Below are 23,280 nucleotides of genomic sequence, written 5' to 3'. Positions count from 1 at the left end.
TGTTGATCATTTGATACTGAAATATGAAATACGCATACTACCCTCTAAGTCAGGGGTCTGCAACCCCGGTCGCAGAGACCCTCAGATCCTCAGGTTTCGTAGGCGTCTATGTCATCAATGGCTAAAGATCTGGCACACCTGGTAATCTTGCCTAATTAAGCCAATAATTGGTATATTAAGAAACTGAGCGCTCGGTTGAAACAGAAACCAGAAGACCCTGTAGCTTTCCAGAACCAGGGTGGAGACCCCTGCTCTAAGTAATGGAGCAATTACCAATACTTGTTGGAGGGCAGTACTAGAATCACTGTGCTCTGTAAAGCCACCAACAACCTCAAGGTTTTTTTAGAAACTAGTGATAAATATAAAAACAGTACAAGTGTAGTACTGTGCAGTATACAAAAACAAGATAACATGAATAGCACAGTAATAAAAGCATAACTCATACATACATTTACAACACACCATGTGAAAAAATTACATTAATACAGTACATGCTCTAATTATTAGATTCCTGTTAACAAGAACATGGTCAGTGGTAATTTGCAAACATTCAGTCCTAATGTTGTCCTGCTATTTGACACAGCTCTGTAATAATGTATTTTTTCCCCCTATGACATGTTGTTTAAAAAACACACTGTATTTTGTTATATACTGCAACAGTCTGTACAGCAAGAAGCAAACAAAACAAACATGCAAGCCAAAGAAGAGAATGCTAATATTATGTCATCTTTGGATCTATCTTTATATATCTGCCTTCAGAGAAATACAAAGAGTTTTTTTTTTTTTTTTTTTACAATTTATTATGGTTAAAGATTACAGGTTCATTATTGCTCATCTACTACAATCACTTGAAATATTTAAAACATCATTTCAGAAAAATTAAAATGTCAAATTTATTTGTTTTTTGTAGTACAGATTTATAATGATAAATACATCAGATTTTTTTTTTCTTTAAAGTTCTTAAATCTTAACAATATGCTGGTGTTGCCCTCTCTGCTTAATGTTACATAAATGATTACCGGTCACATGCAGATTGTGATCCTGAGACAATTTCAGTAAAAAAACATAGGTGTGGAGTGAACAACGTAACCTAAAATAAGTTAAGAAAATGCTGATTTATTTTTACTTGCAAACAAATAATCTTTATCCACTTCATAAGGATGGGTTAAAATTAGCACAAGTAAATTAACTAATTATTATCATTTGTTTGATTATCATTAAATCCGAGCATTGTGAACCTAAAGACAACGTTAAAGTATCCAGGAAGGAGTTCAAAGACTCTTCCTGTTACACTAATACTGATAATAAACGTCTTCTTTGTAAAGCTTTAAAATCCATCGCTTTAGCAACAAGACTGTGTATTGATGCATATAAATTAATTTACATTAGTTTAAAACTTTATAAGTACTATATAAATACTTTAAAAGGTTGAGTGGGTCAGTACCTATACTAATGTTGTTTGTAGTAGACTAAGTTTTATATAGGACAGTACACACTTATATAATTTAATGGGAAGGTCTTTGTCCCATTCACAATGGATTTTATTGGAAACGATGATACATGTCAATGACAGGTCACACTAATTGGTGCAGTTCTTGTTTTGTCTTGGCTTGAAGGCCAGCCTCTGGTGTAAATGCAACACATAAATACTGTGTAGTGTAAATGATGTTCAATAGTAGCAGTTAGTGATGGGTTATGTCAAATGCAAATTAAGTTGCTCATCCGAGCTAGTAATTAAAAAATTACTAAAAACTAATGCTTAAGGAAGCTGCGATTCACATACAAACTACAGCTCCCTTAACTATCCACCCCCCCCCCAAAAAAAAGATACTGCATATGATTTAAGAAAAAGGTAAGATGATCACATTGAAGAAATCAAGGAAAACACTTGAGAACAATTTCCATTTAAAACACTACTCTTTAGAGAAGATAGCCACCCCTCTCTTTCGCTCTCTCTCTCTCTATAGCAAGAGCGAGATTGAGAGCGTGAGAGTTGTATCATGTTGGTTGAACACTGATGTATTAAAAATATATTTTATATTAATCTGGATATATTTTAAATGACACAGAGGACCATAGAAAGCAACAGTGAACTTTAAAAATGTAGTGCTGTCAGTAGGATACCTTTCACATTTAGTGTTGGTCTCACAGAGGGAAGGGACAACAGACAAAGAATGAATAATATCATTAGCCAATTTACTTGTGCAAACTTCTCTTAAATATATTGGAACAGAACAAAATGAGCTTTAAAACAAATCAAATCTGAATCTATTGATCTGTGGTTCAGACAGTAAGAATGCAGACCCCACCCCCTTCAAACAGAAAATAAAGATAAGACTGAAACTTGTGCATCATAAAATGTAAAAAATAATCACCTCACACTTTTTTGTTTGTTTCCAATATCTCTCTTTAGGGTTACAATAACACTTCTAATGGATTACTTACAACTGATAAGATACATAAGAGAAAATTAATCCATGTAACCTCCTCAAGCCACTCTAGGAGTGACCCAGCAGCCAGGGCTACCTGCAGGTTAGGTTACAATATTCCAGTTTAAATAAATAAAGCTCAATGTGCTGTGTGTGTCTGCTTCGCTGTCAAGTCCAGCTTTTTAAAATCACGAGCTTCTTAAATCCTGTACAGTTGCTTTGAAAGACTTCTTTTCTTGTTCTAGTCTCTACTGTTCTTCTGGTCTGTTTTTTTTTTATTTTTACAGAAGGCTAATACCTTAAATAAAAAGAAGAAAAAAAAAAAAAAAACACATGTTAAAAATGAAGCCACTGTGCAATCCTTGCTGTGCACAGATACAATAAAGTGACTATAAAATCATTGGTTATCCAATAAAACAGTATTTAATACTAAAATTGACAATACTATATTAACTACATTCAAGCTTGGAGCAGTGAAGTGCAGCTGCTCAGAAAAAACAAGTCACCAGGGACTTGGCACAGCTTCTGTATGAACCTTTAACCACACACCAGCAGGGTTCTCAGTGTGTACTGTACGTTGTAGACTGGGCTGTTCTTGTTTGTGAAGCTCTATGAAAGGTTTCTTAGAAAGCATTGCTAAATGAATTCAATCGTATCATACTGGATTTAGGATACAACTGATAAAACCCATGTGCTGCTGTACTGGCAGCTGAAGGCTGTCTATATTATCCTACAAGTACAACAAACACAAATCTGTATTGACATTATTACTGTTGAAGTCAAAACAATGGTAAATTCTTGACCACCGCAAGGTCATTGAAAAAAATATATATGAATGCGATTGTAAAACAATTGTTTGTATAGATATTACAGCGCAGGCCTGTTCTGATCAGCAAATGTATTCTTACCTATAGTAATTTGGCTTAAAGGGTCCGTTTTTATTTAAGCCCAGGTACTTTGCTTGCTCATCTGTCAGTTCAGTTAGATGTGCGTCGAATGTTGGAAGATGAAGGCTCGCCACGTACTCATCTATAGAAAAAACATTTTCAGATACCCTTTCCCTCACCACCGTTGACTAAAAGTCTCCCTTCAGTTTATTAATAATTTACTAGACACGCCAATGCGGGCATGCAGCTGCCTGCTTGTCTGTATAGGTCCAGCCAAAAATATCTGTGAGTGTGTATATCCGAGTGTGTGTGACTGTTGGATTGCATGTGCTACAGGAATTGCTTCTCATTATATTAAAAAAAAAAAAAAAGGTGAAAACAAAGAACAAAAACAAACAAAAATAACTACTTCCATTTACCTCTGTGTATTGTAAAAAGCAGATTCCACATAAATACTCTGCTGTGGGGGGATTGGACCCTGAGGGTTGTGCAATAATAATATACCCTATTGTCTACTTTGTTTGACTAACGTACCTCTCATTACAAAGTATTCCTATACAAAATAAATTAACTTCTACTTTCTGTTTAAATAAAAATGTCAAAACAGTCAAACACTACTATATTATTAAAGCAGGTCTCAAGGCACTTTCTTACCCATTTTCTTTGGCAGCAAGTAGACATCCTGCTTGTAACGGCCCTCTGGAGCATTGTAAAGCTCTATTAAAGCCAGTGCCTGGGGAATAAAGAGATCTTGAGAAAAAAGCAGCGACACAGACCTGCGTTCTGGGGCTGCATGGTAGCACCACCACCAAGCTCAGGTGCTGAAACAGTGGCCAATGTCTACACCTCAGTCACCTTAGCTTGACGGTCATATTCTACACTTCTGGGGAACATTATGATGTGCAGGATTAATAATGTGTGCATTTTTGTATCCAGGTTGAAAAGTCCATACCTGGGTGGTTGCAGTGATGGAGAGCACAAAGGTAGGAACTGTAGAGCAGCTCAGATTCAGAAGACGACCCTGCAAACAGACATAGAGGTTGACTGCTCATGCTATTCAATAAAGATATAGGCAAACTAGTAAATGCAAGTCTTGTGTACAGTACAGAATATTTGCCAAATTTTTTAATTTCATAGAGAATGAGTTTACGTTTTTTACGTTACGTTACGTTTTTAAACAAGGTCTAGAGAGCAGCCCTCAAAGCTTGACTAGGATGACCCTACTCTCTGGTCACTTCAATAGACACCTTTTTGTTTTAGCAGTTTCTACTGGAGAAGCCAGCTGTCTTCAATACCATTATAACCTGTAACTAAATGAAACCTGTTCTTACATATTAGCCTTTTACCGTCCCATATCTGTAATGCCAATTCCTGTGGATTTACTTTTTAATAGCAACACTGTTTATATCTGACACAAGCGTTTTCCCCCCCATCCTTCTCGTCAGGATGTTCTGCACATTCAGCTAAATGCAAGCAATTACCTCGGCCAGCAGCACTATTCTCTTGCCGTCAGGCCAGATCACATGGTCCACCTGTGACCTCACACGTTCCCAGGTCAGCTCAGGAGTGCGCAGACTGGCCTGAAAACAGAGTGAAGATGAATAAGCCAGAGCACACCACACACACACCAGGTTTAACTGTGTTCAACATTAAATTCAGAATTAAACACTGTTACTCCTACCCAGGTGTGAAAATAATCTTTATATAACCTTAAAACCTAGGACAGACAAAATCGATTTTCAAGCAGCCAGCTGCCAGTGCTTACCACGTCAATTTCAGTGTTGGAATGTCCCATGTTGCAGACAATGCAACCATTCTTCATACGGTCTAAGTATTCCCTTACCACAACGTTTTTATTGCCTAAATAAAAAATAAATAAATAAAAAAAAATGTAATTAGTTAATTACCGCCGGTGCTATGTTCGGGTACCTCCAACTGATAAGAAATGGCTAACTTCATCATTACAATCAACTCTTCTCAGTTTGTCATTTTGTTTCCTTCTAGGTTAAGTCCGGTGAGGTTATACAAGGGCTGTTAAATAAAACTGTTCAGTGAAGCACAAAATGCAAGGGGTGAATGTTATATTGTACAATTGCAGTACAAAATACTGTTTGGACTGTATTTGGAGGCAGAGGAAACATCATTTCAAATCAGAATTTACAGATTAATCAATTCTAAAAGAAATCATACATATTATGCTGTAAAGAACAGTCTTTCTCCTAGTCTGATTGGGTACCTGGTTTATTTTAATACAGTAAAGGTTTAAATTGTAAACTAACACAACAAATCCAAAGTGGCATAATATTTCTCAATTTCCTGTTGTACTGCTTTTCAAATTTTTCAAAAAGGTTTAAAATCACTTACTGTATTACATTTCAGAAACTGACTTAAGTAAACAAAGTGCTCTGTAATATATCAGCCTTCAGCGCTCCTCCTCGACGAAGTAACAAGGATTTCTTATTGGCCCAGTGTTGATGGCCTGAAGTGTAATGCTGGCTCCAGGGATCATTCTATTTGCACAGTTCGTGGCGCAGCAGCATACACAACGTGCGCGGCGATGCTGGCTCCAAGGATTAACCAATGTGCAGCATTCCTTGCGTCTCTGCAGGGCAACCATCTGGAATGGGCTGGGTGGGGCTCTTCCTGTCTTTGGGGTTTCACTGGAATGGGCTGGGTGGAGCTCTTCCTGGCTTTGGGGTTTCACTGGAATGGGCCGGGTGGGGCTCTTCCTGGCTTTGGGGTTTCGTCAACAAGCTCACAACACCTCGGGAAGGCTCGACGGTGATGCTGGCGTCCCAACACCACTCCCCTCCCCCACCCAACCCAACCCAGCTCAGTTTACTTACCTTAGCCCTCCATTCCTGTTCATTGATGTTAATTTTCTCCATCACTTTTTGAGGTCCCCAATCAGCCTCTTTCCTCCTCAACCAGAGCCAGTTGTTACTTCACTATAGGCTACAACACCTGTCCACTAAATCCAGTATCTCTGAGGAGCCGGGTCATGGACAGCACAACGAATCCCTGACAACCCACCTCTACTAGATAAACTCAGAATATTGACATTCAATTTCATTTTTAATGAAATCTATTTAAATAAATGTGTTTCATGATCTAGGGCTTGCTGTCAATCTGCTTTGTTGTACAGTACTCTTTGGGGGTGAACAGCTGGGGAACCCTCAGTTAAAAATAGGCTTTTTCAATCAACCATGCTAACTGACTATTTCTCTGTTCATCTCCAATGCTGTTCTGTGATTAAACTGTTCTGTTAACTAATTAAGGATCAACTGTGATAAGCAAATCTGTGTAGATTACTTCAGCAGAAGCTGTATTAAAGTACAATTTAACTATGCATTTTACATTGGTTTCATTTCCCTACCAAACATGGCAGGAAAACCTCCCAAACAAAAACAACTGATTCTTTCTTAATCATGTATCCTTACTCTATTTGACTGGGCTACTTCAGTGATTCACAGTATACCGTAACATCACTTTCACATACTTTAATCCAGAAATATTTGAAATGTGTGGCGCTCTATTGATAACTTATATTCACTTTACCTGTACAAGTGATAACTATGTCCACCTGTCTGATGACTTCATTCAGCTTCACCAGTCTGAAACCATCCATGCTGAAAGAAAACAAATCAAGGAATGGAACACAAAAATGAGGAAAGAGCTTTCTTTATATATAAAAAAAGACAAAGCTACCTTTTAGTATATTTATTTCTATGTATGTAGGCTGTGAAAGGAATGTAGGTCGATTTCAAAGCCAATATAAAAATACTGAGAATGCCCACGCATTTGCCCATCATATCTCTCTGGACTGCTTGTTCCCACATCATTAAGACCAACATAGAGAAGGATCCTTCAGCTATCCGGAGACACTAGTGTGCAATTAGTTATCCTGCAGCACAGAAAGACAACTAGTCTTGGATATTAACTCAAAACCTCTTGTAATGCGGTTTCATTCTTGGAAAAGCCTCAAACATACACCTGTGATCTTGCCTGTTCCCTCTGGGATTATTTCCTGGCTTGTTTGCTATTGCAATAAAATACCTACCAGGCTTGCAGTGCACAGATGGGGTCTATCTCAGTGACGTACACAATGGAGCCCATGGCTTTCAGGGCAGCACTGCAACCCTTTCCAACCTGCAGGGACATGAAAAGACCACAAGGAAACTGTAAAGCATAAAGCATCTACCCTAATGCATCAAATTTCTTTCTTCAAATCTGAATGCCAATGGCAGGGCAGATTCTAACGGGTTCCTTTTACAAAATGCACAAGCTAAAGTGTCCATGCCTTATTATACACTGCCATCTAGAGACCAAAAGCAAGATGCGCTACCTTTTTCCAGTTAGTGCAAAGTGACCTTAACAAATAGCCAACCATGACGATTATTGCTTATTTTATCAAGTGGTATTATCAAAATTTGTAACCAGTACGCTCTTTTCCACAGTAATCTCAAAATATACAAAAGCTAAAAACAGTCAAGGCCAACAGACAGAAAAGGGATCAAAAGCTGGTTGTTCAATCCCAGCCATAATCAGTGGACCATGTTGCTAGCTTATGTATGTGTTGAGTTCTTTAAAACCGCAATGTAGTTACCTCTCCATATCCACACACTACCACCTGCTTTCCTCCAAACATCACATCTGTCGTTCTTTTAAGACTGGGAAAACAAAACAGAGACATTACTGTGTTTGGAAATGTTGATTTTCTTTGTGGGGTCTGACCAATTCCCTCATCCATAGCAACACCTCACGTCAACTTCCTGCAAACAGATTCATGCTTGAAAATCCATCAAGTTGACGTAAAAAGTATCAAACTTAAAAAAAAAACAAAAAGAAAATGAACTTCAAGTGCAGACCAAAAAAAAAAAACAAAAAAAAAAAAACACTTTGGCATTCTGAACAGTTAACCTACCCGCTGTGCATGATTAATGATGTAGACTTAACCTTGAAATGTAGCCAAGAAACATTATGCTCGCCATCCAAGTCAACACTACCTCTCAGCTCAGTGAGAAACACACACATGCTGACCGCAGTATGCCTGTTCCTATCAAAGCCAGCTCTGAAACGTTTGATGCTCAGAGTAGTGTACCTACCCATCCAGGATGGACTCCCTACAGCAGTAAAGATTATCAAACTTTTGTTTGGTTACAGAGTCATTCACGTTCATGGCTGGAACACACAGCTTCCCAGCTTTAGACAACTGGTACAACCTAAAGAGAAAATACAAATAAACACCACAAAAAAATAAGCATTTTCATGAATGCATATAAAAACTGTGACATAAGTACTTAAACACAACTTATAAAAGCAGCAGGGTGTATTATTACAAATGTATTTGAGAAACACTATCCAATGAAAAGAGCTGGCTCCACAGCAAAGGCACTGCTGTTTGAGTTTGCTCTGACCCACCTGTGCACTCCAGTGACACTCTCCTCCACAATGCCCTTGATTTTCTTAAACATGTTGGGGTACTTCTTATAGATCCAGTGAGTGAGGTCACCTCCATCATCCAGAATCTGAACATTGAGGGGATAAAAAATGAAACGCGTTTCCTCTGACACTAACAATAGAAAGCATTACAGTGCAGCTACAATAACACTCACAACAAAAGCTTCCCCACCAAAAGGCAACAACAAAACAAGTAAATATCAGAATTACTGTCCTGGGGGTGCTTGGGTAAAAACAGCATCCTCCGAAGGCACATACCATGTTGGGCTGCCACCCCTCCACATTGACACAGCGGTCGATACACCACCAGAAGTCGTCTTCTGATTCACCTTTCCACGCAAACACAGCAAATCCTACCATACAGAAATTGCAAAGTGGGTGATGACCAACAGGAACGTAGCACAACAGATGAGACATGATGCGGTACCCAGAGGCAGTGTTGCACCCTGGTGTCGTGTTCATTTTACACCATGAGAATATTCCTCATGGCCCCCGCATAACCGGTAAAAACAGAAACAGCTTTGTACGCAGGTTCTCACAGCTAAAACAAACTAAATACAAAATCGCCATGGGTAAAAAAAAATAAACTAATAAGAATAAGTGTTCAGGCCAGAGTTCATATTCAACCTTAGCCCTAACTAATGCGTCAGCTTCAGGACCATTGCCACCACTCTCAGTTCTAGCCTGACGAGAGTCGGTGGACAGCAAGTGAAAGCAAAGGGAAACTTACCACCTTCAGCAAGGGCAGCTGCAACTTCATTCTGTGTGGAGTAAATGTTACAGGCAGCCCATCTGCATTGAGCACCCAGGGCAGCCAGTGTCTCCATCAGGACCTGCAGGGAGGGAAGGAAGGCGCGCACACACACAATATGTCATTGGATATAGAACACTGAACGCTTTTTGAGAGTTAATGTGAATCAAATCACCAGGACCCAGTTTTACCAATGGGATCCACTCCAGAATAAAGAATTAGTGAATTGGCCAAAAGCCTTTAAATTGTTCCAGGGAAAACACTGCCGCCTGCTGGACAAAAAAATAATACACAAGTAGTACATTTGGTTATATTAAGCCCCATTCACAAAGCTTAACACCACAGGTATTCTGAGACGGTTTACTCAAAGCCTGGGCAAAATCATGACATTTGATTATACTTACAGCTTAAATACATCAGAAGTTAAAGCTTTCTGAATAATGTCCCTCTTGGGGTAGACAACACCACAGTAAACTGTCCCATGCTAATGTTATAGCGTGCACATTCCCCTTCTGGGAAGGGCTGTAACAAATACTACACACATCCTTATTTCAGTTCCTTTTTAGCTCTGAGGCAAGCGATACATTCAGTACAGTGGGACATTTAGTGCATTTGTGTTTATTTCTGCTGTAGCTGCTCTAGGCTTTACACCAATATGCTCATTAACTGGTCCCTTAATACAATTTCACTAGATGAAGAAAAAAGAAATTCAATATGACGAGAGTGGACTAATGGGTAACAAATGTAATTTAGATTCTGTAATTTATATTCTTTTTAACTGGAAAAATCAGGCTTGTACTTGTAAAAACAGACAAAGCTGGTTAATAAGGGGATCTATTGTACTTACAGCGGTCTGTGCAGTAATGTGAGTGCAGCCCACGATCTTTGCTCCAGCCAGTGGCTTCTCTCCCTGAGCTCGCTTCCTCAAAGCCATCAGGGCAGGCATCTCTGCACAGGCAGGACGGGCAGCTGTTAATCAACAAGGCCTCAGCACTGGGGTCTCACCGCAGCCCCAATACAGGCTTGATACAGAAACGACCAGGCAACAGCCACCACCCCCACCACCACCTATACAGTTTCTGTATCATCCTGCATCCTTTACCATGCACTTTAAATGGATGCACTGACACGTATTACACAACTGTTACATAACCGTGCACATATGGGAAAGTGGACACTAGGATTGGCTGCCAACACTGTAGAATGGCTCAAGTCATCAATAATGATCTTGAATTTCACAATATCCATTTTTGATTACCATTGTTGTTTCTACACTGTACTGCCAGCCAGTACGTTTCATAAACCTGAAGCACAGTGGACTTTGTGATATGAAACAGGTCAGCAGGGCTGGCCACTATCAATATTCTGACACTGGGGCCAGCATGCAGTATAATGAGCTGGGGGTTAAAAGGTGAAGACAGTTTTGTTAGTTCATGACTTTGGGTGGGGGGAATCCTAATGAAGGAATCTGGTTTGACTTCCAGCTTGGGCTCATACCAGACAGTCAGGCTCTCTTTACAGGACTCCTTTCCTCTTGGGTAAGTGTTCTAGCCAGCCTGTATACTGGATATGTACAGTATGCTGTTCATTTCTGATTTAATATTGATATTTTCTTCAGTGTTCAGACTGGTGTGATCTCCAAGGGGATCTCTATTACATCCCTGCAATCAGCCCTCTCCTTAGACACAATAAACCTGCTACAGGAAACAAGGGAACTAACTTAATATGTTACAGTTTAAAATAAATTTGATGGTTTAAAAAAAAAAAAAAAATCCAATAAAGAAAAGTAGAACCAGGAAAAAACAAATCCTTAATTTAAAAGCTTGAATACTGCAAAATAGTATTTTCAGTAATCTTACAAAAAATTTTTTTTTACCATTTGATTTACAATTACATTATGGCAATGCTTTTTAGTATTGCACAATACTAATAAAAACAAATATCTAAACATAATTAGACATCTAATTATGCACTTTGGTATATTGTAATTTCCAATAAATAAGGGTAAAGAACCATTAACAGGAGATACTGGGGGAGAATGCTTTTATAAACATACAAATCCCTTCAGGAACTGCATTTAAGTCACTGGGAGAAGTTTACAGTGAAGGAGGATTTCACAATAAACATCCTTTTTTTAAACAATTTAAACTATATTTAAAACCAGCATCTCAGAATTTGACATATTTCTGCAAGCCCAGTATACTTTTTTTTTTTAAATTATATTAAGGTTTTTATCATACTGATCAACTACAATCTGTTATTTTTACTGTGCAGATAAAACTTTTCTAAAAGATTAAATATGTACATGGCTTTTTTTTTTTTTTTTTTTTTTACTGCATGCCTGAACAGACTTGAGTAAATGTGTAGTTAGGGTGTGGCAGTTCTCAGCCCTCTCCTTGTACCTTGCTCAGCGATCTCGATCTCCCTCCGCCCGAAGTCTGCCTGCTTGATGTTTTTGATGCAGAAGTCACTATTTCCCTTGGAGTTCTTCTGCTGCTTGTCTCTCGGAGAGGTCTCATCATCCGAGCTGTCTGTGTAGGAGGCAGCTGAAACGGGAAAACACCACCAAATCACATGCCAACTTCCAGCTTTAGAAATTATTCACAATGTTATCTCTGTTTTTCCTATAAATCGGTTGGTTCAATATTTGCTTTACATTCATGGCATAAAAAAGGGTTTGTTAATATTTAGGAACCGAAGTGGTTTGTCAGGTTACAGTTTGGTGTTTTCTCCCCCATTCTTGCAGTGATTTAGAACAGATTCCCTTGCTCCATGTTGGTTGAGTGCACTCTGACCAAGTCATCAGGGCCAGCATCTCAGCATAAGCAGCTGATAAAATCAACAAGGCCTCAGCACTGGGGTCCCACTGCAGCCCCAACACAGTTCTGATACAGAAACGACCAGGCAACAGCCAAACCCCCCCCCCCCACCCCCCACAAAAAATACCACAAAAAACATGCATAACTTAATAGTTTTTCCACCAAAAGCTATTCACTCAATAGGATCCTGACCTTATTAAAAGCAATCTGCTTTTGGTCATTCGGTTTAGTCAAGTGTGAAGACATAATACAGCCAATAAAGGCTTATAAAAGCAGGAGCTCATTACATACCTTGTTGCCTCCCTTATTCTGATCTAAAACAGTTTAATGCTGAAAGTGTAAAACCACAGAAAAGGTAAACCACACAGCGGTTAAGATTTTTTGAGCACCAGCGTCTTTGAAAAAGCAGATTAAAACCTGAGAAACTAATGAAAAACTGAACTTCAATGAAATTCTAAATCAACCTATTGCAGCTTTGTGTTACAGAACACCCTGCAGTGTTTCCAAGAAAGAACACTGCAGAGTAAAGGTTGAGAACCATATTAACTAGCTGAATTAAGACCCCTGATGTGTGATTAACTGAAAAATACACAGTATTGCTATTATTTTAACAGTGCAGGGGGCTCTGGAACACTGGAAGGTAGTTTAATTCAATAAGCTTTACATTTTTTTATTTTTACTTTTTATTATTTAAAAGTTCAAACCAAAACTGTTTAAGGAACATTTTAAAATTAAGGCACTGGTATTAAGGTTTCTAGGTCGAATATTTTTATGGCTGAATCCAGATATTAGAGTTAGACATCTGAAAAATAGCAGGTTGGTTGTGAGACAAACAAAAAATTTACAAACACCCCTTACTTAAATCCATGTGTCTTATAAAACTTGAAATTTTAGTTTCTTTGGCCAATAAAATGTGACATGCATTAATATGCATTAATTATTTAAAGCTGCTAATATTTACTATTTATTAAAGTAAGCTGCCTGCACACTGATTAGTGTTAAGCTCTCCACAATGGCTCATTGGAAATTCATAACTATACTGTTAACTATGCTGCTTTATTAAAAATCTGACGATTACCCGCTTAACTGCTAAGAAACTTTCAGTTGAACGTTTGTGCATGTCGTCTGTATATGAAAATCTTACAAATAAACTGAAGGTAAGAGCTTCTCATGCAGAGAGTTCTCATTTCTAAAGACCTTAGAGTAAATAGCTTTCATTTATTTTTAAATGTTCCTTCAGAAAATTAAACAAATATATAAAATTCCAAGCGTCAAGCACTTTAATTCATGTTGATTTCCGAAATGACATATGTCCACTCTGTTCTAAACATAGAACTTAGGAGTAGGAAGACTGGGCCTACACTAAAGTAGTAAGTGTTTCTGCTGTATATATATAATAGTCATCTAAAATCAACCACTTCCATATTTCGAAAGAAATAAAACCAAGATGCAATAATAAAGCCTTAAATGCCACAGGATATGGTTAACATTGAATATGTCTTTGTCATCCAGAGGTTCTAAAGTCCTTCAGTTCTAAAGGGCTCCTTTGTCATTTGACCTACCGTAGATGTCAGTTATCATATTTGTGATACAGGTAATCCAGCTGGATAGAGTATGCCCAGCCCAAGCCCCTGCAGGAGGAGCAGCTGAAGGGTCCTACCTGAGCTGTAGCTGTCTGTGGAGGACTGGGAGATGGAGCGGGACAGGGAGCGACGGCCAATCTTGGTGGTGCGCTTGTTAAACTCCTGCTTCTGGTCAGCAAACTGGATTTGCTGTGGAGAGCAAAAGAAAACAAAGTTCTGTTTAGTTTATACACTGAGGCAAGCAATTGGTTGTTACCCAACTTCCTTTCTAACCTTTTGGTTACCGAAGTACCAAAGAGGGCTTACAAGTTGTTAACGGCCAAATGATTGTAATCTAATTTAGTAACACGTAAAACTTGTCAAATACTCCAAAAACACACCTGGAAAGTATAAAAAGTGATTATGTACTACATCTGTTCAAGGACAAACAACAGGATTCAAATACTTTACTGTATTACAAAGATTGGCAATTTATACCTATCCCAATACATGGGACATAATTAATATAAATTCCCAAATGGATTTTAGAAATGCACCACCTTCACACAGTGACACATGCAGGGAGTCATGGTACACCCATGCAACTTGGGCAGCCAGTACCAAAAGCTAGTGCAGATTCAAGACAACAACACGAAATGCCTGGACATCACAATGGTAACACCATACAAGCAGCCAGCAAAATGTAAATTCTATCAGTGTGACTTGGTCTCAGGTAAGGGTGCAGGTAGCTGTCAAACCTATACTTGTTTTTGCACATATAAATCTATACAGAACATATGCCATTTAAAAAGACACAACCAAGTTGCATGCAACTGCATAGCTGTTCTGCAGCCACACTGCTTCACCTCTGCTTGCTGAATCAGTTCAATATCTATGTGAGAATAAGGAAGACGAATGTTTGAAGAGCTAACTGAAGTAACCTGACACTACCTATTTTCATTTGGCACGACTTGATCAACAGCTAACGTTTCTGTTTCCAGACCTGTACTGCTACCATACTGGGCTCTGCACATGAGTGACGCAAGCTGCTGGTCTCCGTTTACAAAGGAAGACAAAAGAAGCAGCTCTGAGGAGGCTCATTAGAGGATGCCTGTTATGTCTGGAAACAGAAACCTAACAATTAACCAAACACCAGCCAGAAAATCTGGGAACACATATTTGACTCTTTGTGTCCTCCTGTCCAGAACAAGAGACTAACTGGGGCATAAAGCCAGCAGGTTCACTGAACGTCAAGGCCTAATTGGCAAGTGTTCAAATTAACTTTTACTGACTTAGTAAACAGATCTATTTCAGCAGGTGTTCGAATCGTTTTCACCATTTGCTGACCATTTAATTCCTCCTCACCCTCACCATTAAATTTCCAGCACATTATGACTATGAATTATAATTCCCTGAACAAGTAAAACACTCAATGGGATGTGAATATCTCATTTGAATAGGTGTAGAGACTTGCACATGGCTAGTGATATTTAAATACGGTACACTATCACCTACAAAAGTTAATGTGAGGTTACAGGAAAACCTATTCGTGACAATTACTAATTACATGGAGCAAACATGCAAATGAAGCTGGCAATTACAAATTTCACCTTCTAGCATTTGCTCATGGTGCTCCAGATCGGCCTGTTTGCTAATGCAGAACAGGTTTACTGTGACTAATTTGTGACATATTAAATGGGCAATTCAAACATTGGTGAAAAGGTGTGGGTGAAGACAGAAGCTTTGTAACAAAAAAAGTACATATTTATTGGAGGATACCTATTATAAGTCTTATCATCTGGATACATAACTATCGCAAGACCACAATATGCCTACAAGGAGTTTCCAGAGAGCAATTTGCTAAATCTTCCAGTCAAGTCTAGGATTTCCTCCTCTCCTGAAGGAAACGGGGTGTAAATCTATGTATCTACATAAAGTGAGAAACAGATACAGAAGGGCACTGTCTAGAATCCATGTACAAAATGTTTTAGCATTTCTCCTGCACTCAGCAAAATTATAATAGTGTTCAGAGGATTAGCATTACATTTAGGAAAATACATCAGGCACTTTGATCCAAAATGCAACTTGCACAATTCTAAAGTAATTACATCTCAAAAGAGCGCTGTGTTTTGTTACAAAATGACCAGCACTTATTTAATCAGCTGCTAGAGAGTGATACACAGCAGGGAAGTGAAACAGCTTCTAAAACAGGTTTTAATGTAGAGGAGTGTTTAGTACTGGGAATATGGTTCTGTGGTACAGGAAAGGGAGTGTGGAACAGAATTAAAAAAGAATACATCTTTGTCTCCTAACCTCTTCACAACCTTTAGCAAGTCACCATTCTACTGCAGAGGTACTCAACTCTGCCCTTGAGATCTAGTCCAGGTTTTTACTCCAGGAATGTTCTTGTGTAGTTAACTGAAGCTGATGAGAGGCAATTAACAAATTTAGGACCTGCTTGAAATAAAGATCAGAACTGGAATGCATCTTGAGGGACAGAGCCGAGTACTACTGTCTAGTGCCAAAGTTGAGAATTCATAACAAACACATTGTACAAAAAGGTTGAGACTGTGCAACCCAATTTAAAAAAACAAAACAAAACAAAAAAAACACCACTGGCTCTTTGTGACTACGTGGGGTCTTGCTTTGATCTTGTTGGAAAGTTTTAATCCTGTGATATTCATAGTCAATCCAGTTAAATGGAGGTTTAACAGAGAGGGAACGCAATGCTTCTGTCAGTTTCTTTCAGGAGTCTGCATCAGAAAACACTGATGCCAACAATTGGAACCCCTTCAAAATGTGTACGCTGCAGTTTAGAAGCCTTTCTTACACTATCTTTTTTAAAATGTTTTTTTTTTTTTTTTTTTTTTTTTTTTTTTTTTACAGACAGTACCTCTTTGAACCGACTGTGATTTGACAGGACCTTTTCTGAAACTGAAGATACAACACAGACAAGTTATGACAACTGCTTCAAGCGCTTCCAAAACCCTGTCCGATACCTATTGCACTAATCACTGTACACCAATAATTTAATAGTGCAGACATGTTAGTATAAGATTTTAACAGAAGTATATAATAGAAATGCCACCTGTACCATGGCACAGAAGGAGCAGCAACCTGGCAGTGAAAGAGTTAACAGGGTGTGAAAGCCTATTGCCTGTCCAGCCAGTCACATTACACAGGATTACAGAAAACTAATTTTGTGCAAAAAGGTCTTAACTTCGAAACCATTATTCAAACTATGATTGGAAATGTATTTTTAAAAAACATGACAAAGTAAAACAAATGCAGTGCTCCATCATTGTTTTGATAATGCACGGTTAAACTATGTGAACAGAAAATAGTACTACACTGTAGAAATGTCACCGTTTTATTTCTTGTATTCTTATTTCTCACTGTATTTCACTGACAGATTTATGGAGAAATTTTGTACTGCCAAGTTAAGGTGGTATTTTATATTACTGCAGATGTCACTGTTAAATGGCTTAAATATAGTACATAAGCAACACCGCATAACCATATAAACAAACTATGACATTGACATACACTAGACCCCCCCGCCATGGCTGTAAAATTAGAGCCATAAGTAACACGTATAAACTAGATCACTATGACTTACTGTGCCCACTGCAAGAACAAGTACATTTGTCACGTGGAAGGATACCTCCATCTACTTGCGGATTCTGACACACTCAATAACTATGTACCAAATGGTCTTAGCAAGTTTAATCACAACTGGACAACCGCTTCTCTAGACAGCCCTATATTTATAACATACGGACAGAGGGCAGTCTCCACAAATAAGCTCTGCACTTCTCTCCAATTAAACTATTTATATTAAGAATTGCATTTACTAATAAATACAACAAATGTCAGACCAATTCCCAATGTATAAGAGTTTATACTACTGTAGTCGTTAACTGTTGCCAATGACTGCTCGATCAGCTGTTCATGCTCTACTTGTCAGCTATAAAAACTGCCAAAACACTTAACATTCTAATAAAATGCCACTTTTAAACAAAGAATGATGGTACGTGGAACATATATTACCTCGTCATTTTAAGGTGTTTATTTACTGCTGTACCAGTACCCGTTAGCATAGTTAACAATGGATAGTTGGTTGTGAATACAAAAATTATGTTATACTACATTTACGTCGAAGTACAACCAGAACTGAAGAGTCACAGCCAACCTAGGCTACAAACTGCAATTTGCTTAGGTCTGCTCTCTTGCCGCAACAATGCTATGTGGCTTTTTGTTTGCCCAACATCAGTTCTACATTTACATTGTTTATAAAATCTCTACACTGTGGAGTCTACAGCTTACTCTGCTGGGACATTGGCATGTCTGCAGATATCCCAGAAGTGAGGAGGCCCAATGCAGGTTTAAAATGACAGCCACCAAAATGTCTTAAATTGTCCGGTGGTACTGTAGCAGTGACAAGGACTTCGATCCAAACTGTGAAACTCACCACCCATTGAGGTAACTGAAAGGCAGCACTGGTTCTGCTGCAGGCCCAGTCCTCAAATGCTGCCTCCATTGCTGCTCCTTCCTCTCTTTCAAGAGACGACTGTGCGCCGAGCCCTTCTTTACACAAACTCCCCACTTTAACAAGTCCCATTCTGTCACCCCCACTTCCCAGCCCTTTCTCCTCATTACAATCCCTGTTCATAAAGTCTCCACTCTCACACACTGTAATCCCATTAAGTCAGCCATTAAAACCATAGCTGACAAGTCTTAAGAGGATTGCCATGGCTGAAGGACCTCAGCAAACAGCATTAAACATAAAAAAACACATTTATTAGACGGGAATGGCTAGACCTCAGCTTCACCCATGGGGGAACCCAGCAATGGCTTTCAGCTAATGGAAGAACGCTCTGCAGCTCTTGTTGTACTATACATTTTTATGATGCTCTCACAATGCACCTTATATTGGGGCACTCACAGAAAGGACTGGAGACTAAAAGCAGTAATATTTAATAATGGTTCTGCACTCTATTCCTAGCAGTTAAACACATAATCCCACACCAATACCCAATTAACATTCCTTAACAAAAGCCTAGGTCAGGCATACATACAATCTGGTCATTGCATTTCACTAGGGTGAAGGATAGTGGGTTTGAAGTGTCAATGTTCTATCCAGTGCAAAAGTACATCAAATTCAATACAAGCGTAGTCAAACCCAGAAAGTTATGAGTTTGTAAGGGGTTTAACACACAATCTAACTATCTTAAGCTCACCTTTAAAAGGTACCCTTGCACATGACAAAAACAGCATAATACAATTTGTTTTTACTGCTCTTATTTTAGTTTACAGTTTAACTGTTTTATATTTGTGTGCAAGAGTTACTGTACTACAGGAAATTAAGAGTTCAGGAGACAATACAAAATGTTATCTCAATACTTGGTGTTGCAGTACTGTATCGGTACAACCAGACCCAGTAGTGGCTTTGTTAACCATTTGTACAGTACAACAATGATCAACTCTCAAGCATTGCTAAATATAATACTGTACATACATACAGTACATTACAAAAATACAGCACCACTATTTTCAGTGCAATTATTTTTTTGACAAGGATTTGTTTCCTTTCTTACAGGCAACTGACTATACTCCAGAGACACTTTTTGGTCACAGTTACAGTCATTGCAAAGGCATCCAAAGTATGTTCTGTGCTTTTCATTGTTAAGTTACCTCCCTAAAGCATATTAAGAAAATAATAGTTATTTTAAAAGAATAAAATGCAGTTTAACAAAAGATGAAAGACTGAAAGGACCAAAGGCAATATTTGTATTCAGGAGGAGCAGACTTCATACTCGGGTAGAAATAATTGTAGTGTCCTGTTGAAAAAGAATAAACAAATGTACTTTAACTGCATTAACGGCATGTTTACCCACTGCTCCCAGCTCAACTTGTAAATGTGGAAAACAACTTGTGTGTGGTGACATGGCATCACAGCACCCGTGGTATGCGAAATCGGCTGGACACTTTCCAAAGAAAAGCATTACCAAGGAGTGACAAAATGAATTGAATGAAAAGATTTGCACTAAACTCAGATAGATTTCACATTTGCAACAGCTGTTTGTAGCAGAGTGAGTTGCTTCAGATTCTCAGTCATACACTGTAATAAGGTTCACTATGTCAATTATACAGTAATTACCAGGTTAAATAAAATATAAATCATACATTTACACTGTACATTGCAATGAAGCAAATCAGTGGAAGCCGTCCTCTTAAATTCCAGCAAGAGATACCAAAGCTTTGGACACTATATGCCCGTTAGGCGCCATGTTGTTGCACCTCTTCTGTCTTTGCACATTCAAATTAACACCATAGCTGTAAGTATTTCTCAGGAGACATGCCAGACAGGCAAGTCATTCTGTGATTCACAACTTTAGGACACTAGAGGGCAGTGCAATGTAAACTTTAACTGTGGACACATTCAGGTTATAAAACAAATAAACAGTTTTCTTACACATACTAAAAAACATTTTGGGAGGGAGAAAGGTTTTAACAAACACCAAGCACCATTTAGTCCCCCCCCCCCCCCCCCTGTACAGTATGTCAAACTATCTTGTATTATTATTTGTAGCCCCCCAACCACTTCTTGAATCCTGCATGTGGGAGTCAAAGTTGTCCTGAAGATTACACTCTGCAATAATTACCATCTACATGACTAATAGGTCTTATCTTCTAAACTTTGGAGTCCTAATAGTAGAGCTTGTTACTTTAAGGAGATACAGCTTCAAACTCAATCCATCGCTCCGGGTTAATGAACTGGAATCAATACGATCAGGAGATAAGGGAGGCCTATTGCTGCCAGGCACAAAACTAAAATACACCAACTGTGTGATGCCATGCTAAGGAATTACTTGAGAATGAATTTAATTAAGACAGTAATAGAGAAGAGTCTTATCCTAGCATAGCATACTACTGTAACTTGCAGTCTCTCATCTCACTCACAAAACCTAAGCATTTGAAAGGTAATGTACTCTTCATGGCACAGCACACTTTAGAATACCTAGCCCTTTACACAACAAATATCAAAAGTACCAGTGAACCATGCAGTAGATGTGACAGAAGTTAGAGATGGTGTGAATATGCTTGGTTCAGAGAAGACAGAAATTGATGCATACTGTAATTAACAGAACACATTTAACAAGGAGAGAATATTAAAGTGGATCCAGTGTTGCATTACACTTGAAACAGCATTTAGTTTTTAAGTACTCTTATTCTTAATCAGGTGCAGTAGCACAAACATTCTCCCTGTTGCCTTGGTAAAAGAAAATCTGAACAATACAACAGTGCCGCAGAAGTGATGCATGTGTTCTGAAAGACCTTTTATATATAAAAAAAAAAAATGGTATAAAAGGAATAATGTGCGCAGAATAGAATTAGGGTAACTGAATATCACACTTGGCCTTTGCCAAATCTCTTCCCATAAGCAACAAAGACAGTACTCTTTTTCGAATTACTGTTTGTGGGCTGAAAGTAGGCTATAGTGAATACTACTGTACGTTTCCATGGCCTTGCTAATTCAGAGGCACCATCTCATCATGTGACCCAAGTGTGGAATAATTTATACTCTCTTAAAAAGGGGAGCAGGGGAGGAGAAGGAAACCACTTCTTCAAATCAAAACCAGGAGGATGAGCCACAGACTCTTCAGTTTAAAATTATGCAGCGCTTGCCTGCTTCATGGTTTTAAAATATGAATCCTACCCTGTTACACAGGACATGATAAAGGGGGTAGAGACAGAAAGCATTGAAAAGATCATACATACATATATACATACATATATATATATATATATATATATATATATATATATATATATATATATATATATATATATATATATATATATATATATATATATATATACACACACACACACACACACACACACACACATACATATATATACACACACACACACACACACATACATATACACCTTCACATACACACTAAAATAACTTCGGTTTTTAACAATTGAAAAGATTATGCATGCGTCCGCATCAGATGTGTTTTCTTTAATATTGCCATATAATCTAAACACAACATACTCTGAAATAAAATTTGTAGATTTAATTTTGCCATTCTTTTGAAATGATTATGCATAACATAAAAGGTATATGCTGTGTTCTTATCACTTTTTTGTGCAAAAAAAATGCAGAGACTCACCAGTGAAGCAGCTCAACTAATTTTACACGGGGTATATCCAACGCAAAAGTACAGGCCTAAAGTGTGTATCCTAGCAACGTGCCGACATTGTTTATCTACTATGATAGTACTAAAAGAAGCACACTCAAGGTTTTAATGCAAACCGGCAACAGGAGACTTCAAACTACGTTCTAATTTGATGGAGTGATTCACCAATATGTAATCGAATCTCGAGGAAATTTAAGCACAGATGATCAATAAAAATTGATGCATCGATCAATTGTTGTGCTACTAGTTATCGCGTATGGTTGTTATCTGCTGCAATTAAAAAACAAAACAAAAAAACAAAACAAAAAACACAATCTACATTTTCAACAGTGAAATGCCAACAATGGAAAACATTCTACTTTTTGCAAGCAAATTATTCTATGTGAAGCCAGTTTAAATTGATATTAGGGGTTACTCTAGTAAAACCAATTTTGTACCACCTGGTGTTAAAACAAAACCACACACAGCATTTACGTACCGAGACAAATACATTGAAACAGACTGCTCAAACATACCTTGATCTGTACAGTCTCCACGGCATCTGTTTTCCTATGTTTGATCGGGCTCGCTAAGCTAAAGACCTTCTTCATGGTGTCCTGACAAGGAACTGGCAAAACACAAGCAATGCTGACGTGTTTGTGAACTGTACGGGATCCCCCTGTATTATACTGAACAACATCTAGAACAGTATAAATAGAACTGCCAATAAAAGAAATGAAACACAAGGAGAATAAATTAGCTTTAGTAGGGACTAGCAAATTACTGGTTCCCAATATCAAAGAATGAGGCGTTTAAGAAAGTTTGCTGTAATACTATTCTTCTTCTTTGTAGTTCCCTGAGAAATTAGATGCGATACTAAGATAAAAAAAGGGGATCAGATAAAGGTCAGGTTCTCTCAGTTTTTTCATTTTTCCGGTACTCATATTCAGGCTATCTGGGTTGAGAAATCATCAAGACACACCCTTAGCTGTGTTTTTTTTTTTTTTTTTTTTAACTTTATAGATGTGAACAAAGTACAGAATAAAATATGTATTCATATACACAGTTCAACTATTTTCCTTAATAGATATATCCTTAACAGAGCTATGCTTTTAACTGTATAAACTTGTCTATAAACATTTAATATTTCATTATATGATAGGTGTACTTATATAAGCTG

General features: G+C 38.0%; 1 protein-coding gene across 6 annotated transcripts in view; it reads right to left on the bottom strand.

The window, feature by feature from the left end:
* Nucleotides 1–773: 773 nt before the first annotated feature.
* LOC121318156 (putative adenosylhomocysteinase 3) overlaps nucleotides 774–23,280 on the bottom strand; it is a 40,869-nt gene continuing 18,362 nt past the window's right edge. The window contains exons 1-17 of one of the 6 annotated variants that reach the window (XM_041254541.1): nucleotides 22,637–22,734; nucleotides 14,007–14,118; nucleotides 11,930–12,073; nucleotides 10,375–10,496; nucleotides 9,507–9,609; nucleotides 9,035–9,129; nucleotides 8,738–8,844; nucleotides 8,422–8,538; nucleotides 7,923–7,986; nucleotides 7,377–7,465; nucleotides 6,875–6,945; nucleotides 5,082–5,176; nucleotides 4,798–4,896; nucleotides 4,269–4,337; nucleotides 3,971–4,049; nucleotides 3,338–3,458; nucleotides 774–2,727 (exon numbers count right to left, since the gene is read on the bottom strand). In XM_041254541.1, the coding sequence (XP_041110475.1) occupies nucleotides 2,721–2,727; nucleotides 3,338–3,458; nucleotides 3,971–4,049; nucleotides 4,269–4,337; nucleotides 4,798–4,896; nucleotides 5,082–5,176; nucleotides 6,875–6,945; nucleotides 7,377–7,465; nucleotides 7,923–7,986; nucleotides 8,422–8,538; nucleotides 8,738–8,844; nucleotides 9,035–9,129; nucleotides 9,507–9,609; nucleotides 10,375–10,496; nucleotides 11,930–12,073; nucleotides 14,007–14,118; nucleotides 22,637–22,711 (1,569 nt within the window). In that variant the 5' untranslated portion in view covers nucleotides 22,712–22,734 and the 3' untranslated portion in view covers nucleotides 774–2,720. Of the gene's footprint in view, nucleotides 2,728–3,333; nucleotides 3,459–3,970; nucleotides 4,050–4,268; nucleotides 4,338–4,797; nucleotides 4,897–5,081; nucleotides 5,177–6,874; nucleotides 6,946–7,376; nucleotides 7,466–7,922; nucleotides 7,987–8,421; nucleotides 8,539–8,737; nucleotides 8,845–9,034; nucleotides 9,130–9,506; nucleotides 9,610–10,374; nucleotides 10,497–11,929; nucleotides 12,074–14,006; nucleotides 14,119–18,379; nucleotides 18,486–22,636; nucleotides 22,735–23,280 lie in introns of those variants that run through there. The other 5 variants (XM_041254540.1, XM_041254536.1, XM_041254538.1 and 2 more) reach the window with 5 other exon arrangements.

Source organism: Polyodon spathula, chromosome 7, assembly GCF_017654505.1.
Source record: "Polyodon spathula isolate WHYD16114869_AA chromosome 7, ASM1765450v1, whole genome shotgun sequence".
NCBI lineage: Eukaryota > Metazoa > Chordata > Actinopteri > Acipenseriformes > Polyodontidae > Polyodon > Polyodon spathula.
Note: the sequence above shows the minus strand (reverse complement) of the source record. Positions and strands in the feature narration are given on the sequence as shown.